We start from the raw sequence: 14,395 nt of genomic DNA, 5'->3' as shown, positions 1-14,395 counted from the left end.
GGCTTTTGACAACTTGGGTGACATATTTTCTGATTGTCAATAATACAACTATTATGAACCCTTGGCAACAGGCAGGAAGGGTGGTTGTACTTTTAAGTCTATGCAGATATCCTGTCTACAATCTCCTCCTTGGGTTTCACCTCAAGTTGTTATTAATCTCTAACTATTCTTGCCCAGCCACTCTTTCATTTTCTCATCCATTCTATTTATTAGCACCCTGTCCTGTCCTGTCTACCTGCATTCCTACTTACCAGCCACTCCATCCTCTCTGTGTCATCACTGTGAACTCATGGGTGCATATGTTCGTTTGTTTTCTGTTGGGCTGTTTTGAGACACTGTGTCACGTAGGCCACATTGGCTTGGACCTCATTATGTAGCCTAGGATGATCTTGCTTTTGCCGAGATTCCCTGGGGCATTGTGACTGCTTACCAAACACTCTTACCAATTTAGCCACATCCCTATCCCTCTCATGTTTTTAGTAATTCATCACTGTCCTTTTGGGATGGAGATATAGCTCAGTTGGTAAAGTACTGGCCTAGCATTCACAAAGTTTGGATTCAATTCCCAGCATACTCATAATCCAGGCACCCCAAGGTAGAAAAAGGAGAATCAGTTCAAGATCACACTTGGCTACACAGTAAATCAAGCCCAGACCCTGTTTGGGAGGGAAGGAACAAATTAAAAGTTTTCATACTCAAATATTCCCACATTTGGCCAGAAGAAGCCTAGAAAAAGCTAGTTCCTGCATTCTTTACCAAGATTCCATCATCCTTGGTTCTTGCCACTAGTCTTATACCTTGTGTTTACCTGAGTCAACATTTCTAACACAAATATGAGGCACATTTCATCATTACCTTACCTGAATGTTTTAAAGATCACCTTGACATTTAGTTTTCTTTAAAAATTAGTTTAATTTACTTACAAAACAGCAACATACATTTATTTTTTTAAGCCAGAGGCTTGGTCATAGCTCAGTGTAGACTGCAGGTTTAGTTTTCAGGGGCCCATGTTAAATTTCCAGCAGCAAAGAAAACAACAATAGTTATTTTTTAAAAAAACTGAGAAATTTTAGAATACACAGAGTTTACTGCTATGTTCAAAATATTAAAACCTAATTTTTATTGTCAGTATCTATTATTATCTAATTTATAAACTATATTTTAAGCTTTCTGTATGTAATTATATATATATATTTTATATATATATAATTTTATATATATATGTATGTAATTTTATTTATATATATAAACTCATACCCAGTTATACTCAAAATATACTGGTAGTGAAATCTTTCTTCATGTTTTCCCAAATGCAGCCTTACCTGAGGAGTCCAATAAAAAGTGGGGCTCAATCTGTAGAGTTTTCTTTTATGGAAACTCTGAAGGGGTCTTGTTCGGGCAGCTGTGCTCATGATAGCCAAGGATGGAGATTTCAGTCTTGTCCTGTCTTTTCGCCTTTTCTTACTGTGCTTCTGATTAAGTAACCAGCTACTGGAGGAAGAGAGCTCATCTAAATTCTCTGAAGCACTGAAATGTATGAAATAATTGGAGATGGGGGGGGCAAAAAAATGAACACAAAGAAAACTAAATGTAAATTTTCTTGTTTTATTATGATAGAAGAGTGTTAACTTTTAGTCAATTTGTGATAACAATAGGTAAAATAATTGATATTAATGGAGAATTACATAGTAAAAATATAGAAATAATTTCTATTTTCTGCTGCAAAAGGTACGTTTTCAAAGTTAAAATGTTTTTAATATAAGATGTTTTTTGTAAATCAATAATTCACAAATGACATAGTTTAAACTATTTATGCCAATTTCTTTTCATGTTTAGTTGAAGTTCATCAGAACTAAGACTTAAAAAGTTCCAAGGTCTCCTAACTGCATTTTAAATTCCCCTTAAATAAGCAAGCTTACTGCATTTCAAATTTTAGTGAATTCTGAAACAGCTACAATCCTATTATAGCTTAGAAACTTTTAAAACTTATGATGTAACTTACAACTATAAAATAATGAAATAAGCTATATATGGAAAATATAATTTTATAATTACTCTTTATTGCAATTTTTAATATTATATTTAAGGTTTAGTGAACTCATGTTCCCAGAAAAAAAAGTCCCCCATCATAAAGATTTTACAAGGTGACAGGTTAAAACTTCATGATTATGTTGGAATATTACACATCAAGAGAAAAATTAGGTGGTACATTTTGTTCGTTAATAGCCATCTGTTATCCATTTCTGAATCTGATCTAGTTTTATTTTGACTAAGAACCTTTGGAATATATTAATAAATGAGTTATTAACTGCTGTGGGATAATGCTCTTGTACACTGTAATGATTTGTCACTAATACTGGTTTAATAAAACACTGATTGGCCAGTAGTCAGGCAGGAAGTTAGGCAGGGCAACCAGACTAGGAGAATTCTGGGAAGAGGAAAGGCCAGATGCTTCCACCAATGCAAAAAACTAATAACGTCAAGAGTCAGCACTTGAAAATGCTAACAATTTGATGTAACTGGCCTACTTGAATCTCCAACCCTATATTTGCTAGGTGTCTTGATGTCTGTGTTTCTTTTGTTCATAAAAATGTTCATGAAATTGTTTCAACTGTGAAAAATATCATTCAGGGCAACCTGAATCTGGTCCTAAGTGCAATCACTCAGAATAAACTGTCTTAGGAATTTTGGAGAGCTGTTTTATGTTGACACACTTAACTTGCATTATTATATTACATATTAATATACTAATATATTTTAATATTATACTAATATGTAATATGGCCGGGCGGTGGTGGCGCACACCTTTAATCCCAGCACTCGGGAGGCAGAGGCAGGCGGATCTCTGAGTTCGAGGCCAGCCTGGTCTACAAGAGCTAGTTCCAGGACAGGCTCTAGAAACTACAGGGAAACCCTGTCTCGAAAAACCAAAAAAAAAAAAAAAAAAAACTAATATGTAATATGCTAATATATTGATACATTTATATATGTACTAAATAGAATGTAAGCTTTTCAACTTTATGCAGACCAATACTATTTGTCTTAGTAGTCTAACATTACATTACATCGAGATAGGCTAGATATACAGGGAATAAAGCGACAAACAGCATACTTGGTAAAGGGTGGTACATTATGAGACTCCTCAGCATCTACTTGGACAGCTGCTGACTACACGCTGATTCATTATAAATACATCTCCAGATTACTAGCCTTGCAAATTTGCTTGCTTCTGTCATGTATCTGACAGCATGCTACATCTGGAAAACCCTACATACGGGCAGAAATGCTGGGTTAGCCCTATTCCAGGGCATACCCACACTCTCCCTCCTGTAATCCCTCACCTTTCTTCTACATTCACTCAAGAATAATCCTTCATCATTTTAAGTCTGGGCAAAAAAGGAGCTACTGGAGATCTGGAATGTTTCTTCCTGAGAAGCCAACTATTACTGCTTCATCATGTAACTCTGCCTTGTAAGAAACTTGCTCCAAATGCCTTACTTATTATTTCTTTAATGATGACAAGAACCTGGAAACACTGAGTAGAGGTCTCCATTGGTTCCTTTAATTGTGACATATCGCCAACCAAATAATTTGACTTAAGACCAATGGGTGTTTGCAGTTCTTCTGTGTCTAGGGAAATAGCTCTCAGTCTGCAGCAACCACATGGTGGCTCATAACCATCATACTGAGATCTGGTGCCTCTTCTGGCCTGCAGGCGCACAACACTGGAGCAAAAGAGTCTTAAGTGAAACTGAAGCTGCTGGATGGATTCGCTCCAGGTCCAGTGAGTCTTGTCTCTGAAAATCTGGTGGCGAGTGTGTGAGGGAGACACCCAACTCTGACCTCTGGCCTCCACATGCATGCACATACAACCACATACCACATCCCTATACACATTCATACCTACACATGCTACACACAAAAGATACTATTTTTATAACAGTACTATGGTGTTTAAATTATATTACATCTACTATAAAAATATTCTTTTAGAGTGATAAAACAAAAAATTCAAGAATGTTCACACAGCAACGGGGAATCAGAAAGATCTAAAGAAGTCTGGGTAGTTTATGTCGATAAAAACAACAAGAAGAATTGAACAGGGAAGATGGTGACTATAATACATTCAACAACTATGTCAGTGATATTTATAACCGTTAGTAATAACACAAACTGTCACCTAAAGTCTTTTGCCAGGTTTGGTGACACCAGTGTGTAATACTAGCTACTCAGGTAGCCTCAGCAATGAATCAGACTGTAAGTTCAAGTCCTGCCTGGGATACAGATAAAGCAAAGACCAGCTTACACAATTTAGTGAGACCTATCTCAAAATGTAAAAAGTACAAAGTGCTAGGATTGTACACCATTCCCAGATAAGAGGGATTTTTTTTCAAGTACAATGGCAAATATTAGCATATTTAACTACTTAATAATTGAGACATATAGCTAGTCAAACATTTAATACAGTTCCAAGAGTTTTTAAAAAGTCCATATATGTATATGTTCAAGACAAGGTTTCTCTATGTTATAGCCTTGGCTGTCTTGGAACTTGCTCTGTAGACCAGGCTGGACTTGAACTCACAGAGTTCCTCCTGCTCGTCTCCCAAGTGCTGGAATTACAGGCATGCACCACCACCACCGGGCCAGAATTTACTTTTAAGATATTTCTGGAGTAAACAATCATGTTAGAAATAGAAATTGCTTAACTGAATTAGCAAAATGTTGAGATAATTTAAGTCTAGAAATAGGTGGATTTTTAATATATTTTCTACATTTAATGTTTTCCATGAAGAAAAAGAAACTGATTATTATAGTGTTATTTGTATTCTTACCTCTGGCTATAAACTTCAAATGGGACTTTTTTTATTATTTCTTTTTGTAGTTGTTTTTGAGAATATTATTATTTCTTTTTGTAGTTGTTTTTGAGAAAAGTTCTTACTATGTAGGTCAAATTTAGCCTCAAACTCACTATGGCCCAAGCTGGCCTGGCCTAGAACTCATCTATGCCAGCCTCTAAAGGATTGGGATGACCATAGACATGCGCCACAATACCTGCCTAAAGAGGACTAGAAAGCATGAAGACAAAAGAAAAAAACAAAAACCAGAAAGCTATTGTTAACTGTTATTTCTTATCTGAGTTTAAAAAAAAAGTAGTGTTTTTCACTTCAAAGAAAATTTGGAAACATACACACAAAAGGCAAACAAAGTTAAAGGCATAGGGGATCACCTAGCCAGCATTAGCACATATGTCTGGATTGTTCAGAAGGCAGCAAGGAGTGTGGTGTGGTGGCTGGGATCTGAAAGCCCGTCAACTGCACAATGAGAGAAGACACGCAGATTCTGAGAAGCTGAGCCCATGTAGTGAAGATCACTATCTCAAAGGGAAGCAGGTACCTGAAGGACAGCCTCCACATGTGTCCTCTGACCGCAGTGAGCATACTGGGCCATGTACACCTAGGTACCCACATATGAATCACCACACATAAATAAAAGCTAAAATACTTTCTGAACCCAGCCTTCTAAGATGAAATATGGTTTTCGCTGTATACCCCTCAAGTATTTTTTCTAAGAAATCATTGTACAATAAATTTTGTAATTTCATTTTTCCAATTACTAGACCAAAATAAACATGTTATTACAGAATTACATATTTTCTAGACATAATTTTAGCAGTATACCAGTAAATTCCCCTGTATAAAATTAGTTTTACATTTATATCATTAGATATAAAAACAAAAAGAAGCTGTTTTACAAATAAAAGTAATTCCTAGTGGCACTTCTTTCCAAACAGCAGGGAGGTTTCATCTCCCCATTGACAACATATATCTAGCTAATTATTAGTGTCATCCATCAGAATCCAAACTTACATTGAGAGCAGTGACCCAGAAAATACTGCTAGCAAACAATACTCTCCTAATTGAGGAGTGACTTTGTGGTGTGACTTAGTTTCAGGGCGTATCTGACGTGGTTGTCAGACTGCAGCTTTTCAGTGATGACACCAGCTGGCAGGGATGCCTGCACGGCACGAGACAAATACCACTAGTGCGACAGTATGGCAATGGTTCGTGGTAATGTAGTTTCATACCCCATTCTGGAACTCATTAAGGCAAAATCAAACAAAAAGTGAACTGAACAGAGAATTCTCAACAGAAGAAGTCCAAATGGCCAAAAGACACTTAAGGTCATGCTCAACCTCCTTAGCCATCAGGGAAATGCAAATCAAAACAACTTTGAGATACCATCTTACACATGTCAGATTGGCTAAAATCAAAAACACCAATGATAGCCTTTTCTGGAGAGGATGTGGAGTAAGGGGTACACTCATCCATTGCTGGTGGGAATGCACACTTGTGCAACCGCTTTGGAAAGCAGTGTGGAGGTTTCTCAGGAAAGTCAGGATCAACCTACCCCAGGACCCAGCAATTCCACTCTTGGGAATTTACCCAAGAGATGCCCAATCATACTACAAAATATTTGTTCAACTATGTTCATAGCAGCATTATTTGTAATAGCCAGAACCTGGAAACAACCTAGATGCCCTTCAGTGGAAGAATGGATGAAGAAACTGTGGAATATATACATGTTAGAATACTACTCAGCGGTAAAAAACAATGACATCTTGAATTTTGCATGCAAATGGATGGGAATAGAAAACACTATTCTGAGTGAGGTAACCCAGACCCAAAAAGATGAACATGGGATGTACTCACTCATAATCGGCTTTTAGCCATAAATAAAGGACATCGAGCCTATAATTCGTGATCCTTGAGAAGACAATAAGAAGGTGAAACCAAAGAAAAACATATAGTTATCCTCCTGGATATTGGAAGTAGACAAGTTTGCCGGGCAAAAATTGGGAACTTGGGGGTGGGGTGGGTTGGGGGCAAGGGGAGATGGGGAGAGAAAAGCGTGAAGGGGAGGATAGGGAGAGCTAGGGGGAATGGGATGCTTGGGATATAGGAAGGGTGGATATGGGAGCAGGGAAGCATATATCCTAATTAAGGGAGCCATCTTAGAATTATTAAGAGACTTGACTCTAGAGGGATTCCCAGGTATCCAGGGAGATGCCCCCAGCTAGTTCCGTGGGCAGCTGAGGAGAGGGAGTCGGAAAAGGCCAGATCCTATAGCCATACTGATGAATATCTTGCATATCACCATAGAACCTTCATCTGGCGATGGATGGAGATAGAGACAGAGCCACACATTGGTGCACCGCACTGAGCTCCCAAGGTCCAAATGAGGAGCAGAAGGAGGGAAAACATGAACAAGGAAGTTTGGACTGCGAGGGGTCCCCCCATCCATTGAGATGGTGGGGCTGATCTATTCGGAGCTTACCAAGCCCAGCTGGACTGGGACTGAAAAAGCATGGGATAAAACCGGTCTCCCTGAACATGGCAGACAATGAGGGCTGCTGAGAAGCCAAGGACAATGACACTTGATTTGGATCCTACTACGCATACTGGCTTTGGGGGGGAGGGGCTGGCCTGTTTGGATGCTCACCTTCCTGGACCTGGATGGAGGGGGGAGGAACTTGGACTTCCCGCAGGGCAGGGAAGGAACCCTTACTGCTTTCTGGACAGGAGAGGGAGGGGTAGTGGAGGAGGGAGGGGGGTAAATGGGAGGCGGGGAGGAGGCAGAAATTTTTATTTTTATTTATTTTTATTTTTAATTAATTAATTAATTTATTATGTATACAATGTTCTGTCTGTGTGTAAGCCTGAAGGCCAGAAGAGGGCACCAGACCTCATTATGGATGGTTGTGAGCCACCATGTGGTTGCTGGGAATTGAACTCAGGACCCTTGGAAGAACAGGCAGTGCTCTTAACCACTGAGCCATCTCTCAAAAAAAAAAAAAAATTAGACCTTGTTTCAAGTAGAAATTCACTTTCTCAGAGATAATATATGGCATCTTATGTTCATTTTAGAATATCAGGTCTAAAAATGTATAACTACCTCATTGACAGAATGCAATGCTTCATTTATTTGGAGTTTTAAATATACTTATTTGGTTCTCAGTGACTCTTCTCAGGTCTTAGTCCTAGGATTCATAAACCTAAAAAATTAAATCCCACTTTACTACTTTCGGGTAGACAGTACTCTTAATTAGTAAATGAGGGCTAGAGATCAATGAATAATAAGTGCACAAAAAAGTTCCCCAGAAAATAATTAACAGTGAGTTTAAAGACAGTATGAGAAAAGGTTATTAAGATACCTATAAAAATTGACCTAAATATTTAAAAAGTATTTATCATGGTTTTATTTAACTCCCTCAAAAGTTAAATAAAGGCTAAACTTTAAATTTTAAATTTCTTCCATTATATGCAAAATTACGATATAATATGATATAAAGCTAGAATGAGTACACGCTGATAGAAGAACTAAAATGTTTTACTTGTGAGGTTACTTACATGACATGTCAACTACCCAAAATGCAGCTAAAATCACAAAAGGCTCTATTTAACCAAAAGAGATGTCATGGCATGCACACAAGCTTACTCACATGACTTGTAAAAGAGGCTTTCCCTTCCTATAAGTTGTCCCTTACTACCTTATATTTTCTACTGCTTTGAATTTTTCATTTTTTAAAGAGTGTGTGTGTGTATCCATGTGTGTGTGCCTGTGTGCTTGGATGCTTATGGGGAGCATAAAAGAAGGGTTCTTGAGAACCCACCCTCCTGTCTTCCTGTTTACTCCACCAAATACTCTCACCATGGTGTGCTGTCTCACTGCCAGCCTCAAGCTAATAACCAACTGACTGTGAACTTCTAAAACTGAAAACCAAAATAAATGCATATTAATTCAAAGCTGATCATCTCAGGTATATTTCTTATGTGGACTGAAAGATGACAAACTAATATTTGATTCATTCAATATTAATTGATATTCATAATATGTCTGTTACTGATGCAAGTGTTCAAAATAAAACCCCAAACCATAATTTAACAAGATAAACCAAAGATATTCTACTTTTTTGAAGCTTATATACTGTCAAAAACAGAAGACCGATAATATGTAAAAACTTTAACAAAATAAATCACAATTGTTATTTGATATTCAAAACTGCTCATGAAATAACTGATTGTTCCCATGTATTTTCTTGACTAATGGTAACTGAGTACAGCACTCCACATATGCCATGTCCATGTACTACAACTAAGCTACGTCCAGCTCTTGCAAGGCTCCTGCCCCAGCCTTGCAAGTAGCCAGGACGACAGAAATGCATCACCATGCCCATTTTGACTATTCTCTTCCTGTAATATAGAAAAATATACAAGATTATGTGGTAGGGTGAATGCAATTGGCCCCCATCATCTCACAGCGAGTGGCACTACTAGGAGGCGTGGATTTGTTGGAGTGAGTATGGCTTTGTTGGAGGAAGAGTGTCACTGTGTGCTTTGAGGTTTCCTATGCTCAAGATACTGCCCAGTGTCTCAGTTGACATCCTACTGCCTGCAAGATGTAGAACTCTCAGTTACTTCTCCAGTACCATGTCTGCCTGCATGCTGCCAGATTCCCTGCTATGATGATAATGGACTGAACCTTTGAAGCTATAAACCACCACTTCACATGTTTTCCTTTATAAGAGTTGCTGTGGTCATGGTGTTTCTTCACAGCAATAGAAACCGTGTGTGTGTGTGTGTGTGTGTGTGTGTGTGTTCATGATAATAAACATAATTTAGATAAGCAAAATGATATAGAAAATGTATTTAGTCTGAAACCACAATACTCATTGATCATTTTACAACTCAACTTGTAATTGACTTTCATCATGGATCCCTAAAACAGGATTCTTGTAAATGAGACTGTCATATTTGCCCTATACAACCAGCAAGTCTTACTTTCCAAGGGAAGCATCAACGATGCAAAATATGACACTATGTCAAAAATCAAGTAAAATCAGTAGAAAAACTACTTTCATGATAGATCCAGGGGAAAATGACTGAGCATAAATAAAATTTCAGAAATATTTTAAAACAAGCTTTCTGGATAGTCAATTAGAAACAAAATTTTTATTTAAGATTTAGTTTCTATTCACTAATGTCATTCAAGAATGGGATAGCCATTCCATTAATATTAATACTTAATATGATTTTTACTGGATATACATTTTTTTGCTATAATAGAAGGTTCCTAAAATAACTAATAATGTGATTATTAATATAAAAATTAATGTAAAATTATGGTGTTATGTGCCAATCATCTGTGTCTAACTATATCTAGGGTCTTTTTTAAGTTATAGTAAACTGAAGATCAAAAATAAAGAATGTACAAAATGGAAGTCACAGTATTAAGGTAATACTTCCATAGTGAATATTATCACTAGTATGATTTTTTAGAAGCATTAAAATTCCTAAAAATTCCTCATGGGTAACTATATTAATCCTATGTACTTATTTATATCTAAAACTGTACCCATGATCTATGATTGTAGTATTTTAATCCTAAAAATGGCTATAACAGGTATAGGTTAACAAAATCAAAATAAAATAAGCCAAATTTAGAAGTCAAACTCTTCAAGTAATACCTACCTCCTTGAAATGCCATTAGCCAGACATTTGTGGCTGCAGGATTTGGAGGAGAGGGGTGAGGAAGTTGGAGACAAGTTGAGAGGGGCAATCAAACTGTTAATGATCTCAGTCAACTGTGCACTCTACAAAGAAACAGTTAACACTTTAGTACATTTAAGCATCATTAAGATCCTGAATTTCTCTCCAAAAGTATACTTATATGCTGTATTGTATTTACTGACTTGCATATGCTGAACCATCCTTGAAAATGAAGCCATAGTGTTGTTTTTTTAAAGACCTGTTCACAATGGCCTGCTTTCTCCAACAAGACCCCACCCTCTAACTTCTAGCAAATTACATGTCTATCACTTAGCTGATCTGGTCAGAACCTCCATGATTTAATCAATTTTCAAGGATTGGGTCTATGAGCTAGAGACTAATGTGACTTTTGGAAGATATTTGATACCTAAACCCTATCTAAAGTTATTTCATAAAGCAAACACTAAGATTACCTGTTTTTCTATGTTTCGAAGAAGTAGCGTGGGGCTGCTGGGTGACATCTCAAAGTCGTGCTCTGGCAATGTCTCTTCGCTCCTTTGGGGAATCTGAGAATTCACTGAAGTGTTTAATGAAGCCGCTTGATTTGAAAATTGTATCTGTTTTTTCAAAATGTCTTTTGGCAGCTGACATTCTTCTAAGATCACTATCCCCTAGGGGGTAAAAAGCAATAAAAGTGATCACATCCTATTGTCCTCATGGAAAACATAGATTTAAAATTGAAAATACAGTTTATCTCTCTTTAAAAAAACTGATTGAAGGTGGAGAGATGGCTCAGCAGTGAAGAGCACGTACTTCTAGAGCAACTGAATGTAGCACCTATGTCCAGCAGTCTACAATCACCTACAACTCCAGCTCCAGAGAATCAAACATACTCTTCTGGCATATGAGAATATGTGCACACGAATGCATACACATACACACACACAATTAAAAAATTTAAAAAAAACCTTTTTGTAAATCCTATGTGATTAGACCACTAGAATAAGACGATGGACTGGAAACCGTCTCCATATAAATGTGCCATAGTTAAGGAGAAGTGACAAGAAGAAAGAGAGAAAGAAAGGGGAGGAAAAGAGAGGGAGAGAAACAAAGCAAGCCTTGATCCAAAGAGAAAAGGGAAAAGAGAGTTTGGAAATGTGCCAAAAAGTGATGGGGTACCTGAAAATTACAGAGAAACAAATAATAGACCAAAAAGAAGAAAAAACCAAAAAGTCTCACCTACCAACCTGCAGAGAGAAGGGGAAAGGAACACATCAAAAAGTAGAACTGGGGATTGAGTGCACAAGAATATGCAAATAACTAAAAGGACTTCTCCCAAACTAGAAAAGATACCCAAACCAAGAGTGAATGTAGAAATACACAAAACCCATTAAAAAGCCCATTATAACAACTCTAAAGAATAATAATTACTAAATTAAAACATACTAAAGAAGATAAAAGCCCAGATAAAGACCTAAAAAGTTTACTAGCAAAAAACAAAAAACAGTGATCAATGACCTCAAAGAGGACTCAAACAGATAAATGAAGTAAGAAAATTAATCTATGACCTGGAGGGAAAAGAAAATAACAAAATCAACATAGGAGAAAATCAACAAAACAGAAGAAAAATTCAGCTTCATAATTGAGATTGTTGAGAAAAAGTTGGAAATAAAAAGCTCCTAAGTTAACACATGAGAATTATAGAAGATAGCAATACTGAAACAGTGGTTTGTGATTTCACCTTTGTTTTCTATTATTAAAGAGATCAGTATATTTAAAAGAATTATTAATTTATGTTTTATGTCATAAAAAGTGAAATTTTGTTATAAAGGAAGAGAATTCTATATGTTGTTGAAGTTGTACTGTTATAAATTCAAATTAGAATGGTAAAATTTTGTAATGTTAGAAGCAATCTTAAGTAGTAACCACAAATAAAATAACTATAGTATACACACAAAAGAAAACTAGAAGGACTTTCAACACCAAAAAATAAGTAAATCCAGGCATGGTATTACAAGTCCTTAACCCCAGCACTTGGGAGAAGTAAGAGAATGTATATAAATTCAAGGTCACCTGATCTCCATTTCAACTTTCTGGCCAGCTACCACCTCATAGTGAAATTTTGCCCCAGAATAAAATAAAGTACAAAATAAAATGAACAAAAAGAGGAGAGTAATGCAAGAAATGAGTCACAAGAAAGTCATACAACATACAGAAAACAAACAGCAAGATGTCAAAAGTAAATTGATCCTTGTAATTAATTACTTTGATTCTAAATGGATTAAACCCTCCAATGAAAAGTCAAAAAACAACAGAGACAAATAAAAACATATCAATGTAAACTTGTCTAGAAGAAATACTTAATCCAATGGTATAATAAACTGAAATTGATAGAAAAACATACCACACAAATAGCAAGCAAAAGCGAACAGGGTGGCAATACTGATGTCAGTCAACAGAGACATAACAATTATAAACATTTATACAGCTAATAATTGACCAAAATACAGGAAGCAAAACATAATTAAAGTGAAGAAATAGTTACACAATAATAACTCACTATTGAAGAATAAAATAAACACAGGATCTAAAACAGTGAATTAGATTTAACAGCTATACATAGAACTATCCAATAGCAGCATATAGATTCCTAAGTATACATTGTACATTTTCCCAAAAAGACCATATATTAAGCCATATATGAGAAGTTCAAAAGAAAAAGAAAAAATTTAAAAACACATTCTTCAATACAAATATGGAAAGAAGTAAAACTATCCCCTTTTTCAGATGATATAGTATGGAGAGTCTAAAGATTCTATCAGAAAACTTCTAGAAATGATCAACTCAGCAACATAACAGTATCAATGTGCACAAATCAATAGCTTTTCTGTACAAACAAATGCACAGAGAGGGAGATCATGGACACACTCCCACTTACAATAGGTTCAGAGAATATCTAGGAATAAACCAAGACAAGGAAATGAGGGAAATCTATAATGAAAACTTTAAATTTATGCAAAAAAGAGACAGACATTACAAAATGGAGAGACACTATTGATCATGGGTTGTTAGCCTGAACGCTGTGAAAAATGACAATTCTGCAAAAATATATTTACAAATTCAGTGCACTCCAAATCAAAATCCCCATCTATTCTTCACAGAAACAGAAAAAGGACAATATTCTACACTTCGTATGGAAACACAGAAGAACCATGTATAGCCAAAAAATTCTGAACAAAAAGAACAATGCTCAGCAGATTAAAATTTCAGATTTTAAGATATATTACTGAGTAATAAAGCAATATATTGGCACAAAACAGACATGTGAGCCAATGAAACAAAATCAAAGATCTAAAACATTAGCACATCTAACTTCGGGCACTTAATATTTGACAAAGAGGCCAAAAACATAGGCTGGAAAAAAAGAAAGCATCTTCAACAAATGGTGCTGAGAAAAATTGGTTGTCCATATTGCAGAAGAACGAAATTAGACCCATTATCCATCACCTTACACAAAACCTTGACTCCAAATGAATCAATGACTAAACGTGAAGCACTGAAACCGCTAGAGGAAAACACAGGCAGTGCCTGCGTGGTGCAGGTACAGGAAAGGACTTCCTGATAGCACTCCATTTTCCTCAAGATTTAAGGCCAACAATCACTGAAATTTAATAAAAGTGAAAAACTTCTGCAGAGCTAAAGAAAACAAGCAGATGAAAGGAAGCCCAAAGAACGGGGAGGAATGTTGACCACCTACACACATCTGACAGAGGTTTAGTATCTAGAACATATAAAGAACTCAAAAAACAGTCAAAAACAAAACAAATGACTCATTCAAAAAATGGGCC

At 36.3% G+C, this 14,395-nt stretch overlaps 1 protein-coding gene across 7 annotated transcripts in view; it reads right to left on the bottom strand.

Moving 5' to 3' along the window:
* The window catches only part of Kansl1l (KAT8 regulatory NSL complex subunit 1 like), an 88,583-nt gene that overhangs the window by 38,173 nt on the left and 36,015 nt on the right, over positions 1-14,395 (bottom strand). For 5 of the 7 annotated variants that reach the window (XM_038338403.1, XM_038338408.1, XM_038338405.1 and 2 more), the window contains exons 4-6: positions 11,021-11,218; positions 10,530-10,651; positions 1,323-1,527 (exon numbers count right to left, since the gene is read on the bottom strand). In XM_038338403.1, coding sequence (XP_038194331.1) covers positions 1,323-1,527; positions 10,530-10,651; positions 11,021-11,218 — 525 coding nt within the window. The remainder of the gene's footprint in view (positions 1-1,322; positions 1,528-10,529; positions 10,652-11,020; positions 11,219-14,395) is intronic. The other 2 variants (XM_038338409.1, XM_038338410.1) reach the window with 2 other exon arrangements.

The sequence above is a fragment of the Arvicola amphibius genome, chromosome 8, assembly GCF_903992535.2.
Source record: "Arvicola amphibius chromosome 8, mArvAmp1.2, whole genome shotgun sequence".
In the NCBI taxonomy this organism is placed as follows: domain Eukaryota; kingdom Metazoa; phylum Chordata; class Mammalia; order Rodentia; family Cricetidae; genus Arvicola; species Arvicola amphibius.
This window is presented reverse-complemented; position numbering and strand designations above follow the sequence as displayed.